The 2,800-nt window shown below is 36.0% G+C and overlaps 1 protein-coding gene across 1 annotated transcript; it reads right to left on the bottom strand.

Annotated features, from left to right (window-relative positions):
- Window positions 1-610: 610 nt before the first annotated feature.
- On the bottom strand, window positions 611-2,456 carry LOC113366791 (L-asparaginase-like). The gene is made up of 2 exons (XM_026608445.1): window positions 1,279-2,456; window positions 611-876 (listed from the first exon to the last, which is right to left on the bottom strand). Exons 1-2 carry the CDS (start codon window positions 2,372-2,374, stop codon window positions 611-613), a joined length of 1,362 nt encoding a protein of 453 aa, XP_026464230.1. The 5' UTR covers window positions 2,375-2,456.
- Between the last annotated feature and the right edge of the window lie 344 nt (window positions 2,457-2,800).

The following is a 2,800-nucleotide window of genomic DNA, read 5'->3' as shown; positions in this document are numbered from 1 at the left end:
GAACGTTGATAATTTCCAAATTCACGTAAACATATAATTTTGCAATAAATTTAACCCATAAAATATTTTATAGACTCATTAATGTCGAAACCATGATAATTTTATAGATATTCAGAACTTGGTGTGTATATATATATATATGTATATATATAGACTTTAACCCCATAATATATGAAAATCTGCACTTAAATTAATCTTTATTCATATAAAATCATATATACAATATACAAATCATCGTTGCAATTACAATTATAACAGTCTTGATGGTAAGCATTTATGTACATAAGCCATGTGAATAATCATAAATTAAACAAAAACAGTTGTATAAATAGTTCAAGTACAAGTTAACAAATATTTGACTAATATTTTCTACCTCATTTAATTATTTCAATTTAAATATAGTAAACACAACCTTGGCGTGCGAGTAGTAGATGAATATTAAGTTAATTTTAATTATGGTAAATGTAAAAAATAAATAATAATATATACTAATAAAAGACTTAATATAATAAGAGCATCCTAATATAAATAACAGATCGTAAAAATGTTTAAATTAAAAATTTCATATTATTCTAATGTAAGTATGAAGTCTATGATATTGAAAGCTTCTTCATAATCCATTCGTTTTGATAATATTATGTATTCCATTTTTATGTGATCCATTGGTATAATTTCCGTTCGTATGTTCTCCATTTCTGTAATCTCCGTTTGTTTTCAAAGATGTGCTATCTAATGTCTTTTTCTCGATCAATTTCGAGTAATCGTTCGGAGTCAATCCTAGCATATCCTTAACCTCGGTCGATACACCGTGACGCAGGAGGTATTCGATGACATCACGTCTTCCGTGCAATGCAGCTGCATGAGCTGCCGTTCTTCCTGAAAACCAATCACTTTTTACATAAAACAAAAATATCTTTCTTCTGATAAACGAACGCTCTATGTGTTCTACCGTAAATTTTCCATTACTTTCTTAGAACCCTTTTATATGCAGTAAATCTGGTTTTAAGCAAGGTCGTTCAACAACAAAATACGAAAAAGATAGTTGATTAAACGATTTTCTGGTTGAACGCAAAATGTGAAACGTGGAAATTGTAAATAGATTGTCGAAAATATTTGCTTCGTAGAACACGTGTAATACTGATGTTTGTTATCTTGAATCAATAATATAAACCTCTATCACATAAATAGAATATTATCTCATGTTTACAAATAATTTCCGCGAACCTAATATTTACTTGAATCGTAATAATAATTAATTCCTCATCTATAACCACTTACCGCTAGCATCAGATTGGGATAAGTCAGCTCCTGCTAATCTATAGCCTTCCAACCTGACAAGTAATCCTTTCTCAGCGGCCTGGACCAAATCATTGCCGCAAGAAGAAACCAGATGGGCTCCAGCTTTTCTTAAAACTCTTATTACCTCGTGTCTGTCTTGATCTATTGCATCTCTTAATGGTGTTCTACCACGAACATCTCTTGCATGTACGTTGGCGCCGAGCTTTAGCAAACACTTAACAACTTCAATTGATACGTCCACATTAGCACAAGCAACGTGCAAACTTGTTCGTGCCTCTGTATCAACAGCTGTAAAATCTGCGCCTTGTTTATGCAACTCTTCTAATCGTTCTATGTCATCTGCTAATACAGCATTATTTAGCATTGATGGGTATAAAATGTTATTCAAGTTTTTCTTTTGCATTTTTGAAGTTACTTTCAAACATCTTGCTACTGCTTCTATCAAATCTTCTGTATCTTCCGTGGTGACATCGGTCAGTTCTCCCCTTAAGCTAGTGCGCATCATGAAACGCCGCGTAGGAAGGTCCCACTCGGGTTTAGACAGGACATACGAAAGTTTGCATAGGGCAGCTTCCGGGGTCATATCTACCCCGGAAATAACTCCACAATCACGTAACACTCGTCCAGTTTCATACACCTCACTAACCGAGCCTTTGGCGCACTGGGTTATGTTGACAATTATTACACCTCGTTCAGAGGCTTCTGTGAGGGCTGCTGTTAATTCACTTCTGCTGCAAGGTATATTACCTGCGCCAAAAGTTTGCAGAACTATTCCTTCTACAGGTGGCCTCAAAAAAGATCGTATTGTATCACCTGACATACCAGGAAAAATACGTAAAAGACCTACATTTGGGTTTAAATCAGTGTGAACTGACAATCTTTCAATTTCTTTGGGTCGTATAAGTGCGGCTCTATCAATTTCAACCGTTATCGACATAACAGCTAGTGGCGGATAATTCGGACTCGTAAATGCTTGCAAAGCATCACAACTCGTTTTTACAGTTCGGTTACCTCTGTATAACTTGTGACCGAAGAATACGCAAACTTCTGCAATATTGTATCCACCCCCAGCCATTATCAAGGCTGATAAGAAATTGTCACGACCATCGGATCTAGTTTCGAAAATTGGAATCTGTGCACCAGTCAAGATGACAGGTTTACCCAAGTTTTCGAGCATGAAACTCAAAGCCGAAGCGGTGTACGATAGAGTATCAGTCCCGTGAAGTATTACGAATCCGTCGTAAGTTTCATACCAATGCTCAATGTCACTTGCAATTTTAGACCACTCTTTGATGCCCATGTCGGAACTATCCAGCAGAGGGTCGTATTCTAAAATAGAGTAAACTATTCGTCTGCGCAAATCGTCATCATATTGCGGCATAACTAACGGTGTCGAAAGTCCTGTACCGAATCTTTTCTCTGCATATTCGGCATCATGCATATGTTGGTAGCCACGTATGCGTTTTTCAAGTGCGTTCGGATTTGGTGCCAAAACTCCATA

The sequence above is a fragment of the Ctenocephalides felis genome, unplaced genomic scaffold (assembly GCF_003426905.1).
Source record: "Ctenocephalides felis isolate EL2017-DRISC unplaced genomic scaffold, ASM342690v1 CF-g0.4_SCAFFOLD_01170, whole genome shotgun sequence".
Taxonomy (NCBI): domain Eukaryota; kingdom Metazoa; phylum Arthropoda; class Insecta; order Siphonaptera; family Pulicidae; genus Ctenocephalides; species Ctenocephalides felis.
This window is presented reverse-complemented; position numbering and strand designations above follow the sequence as displayed.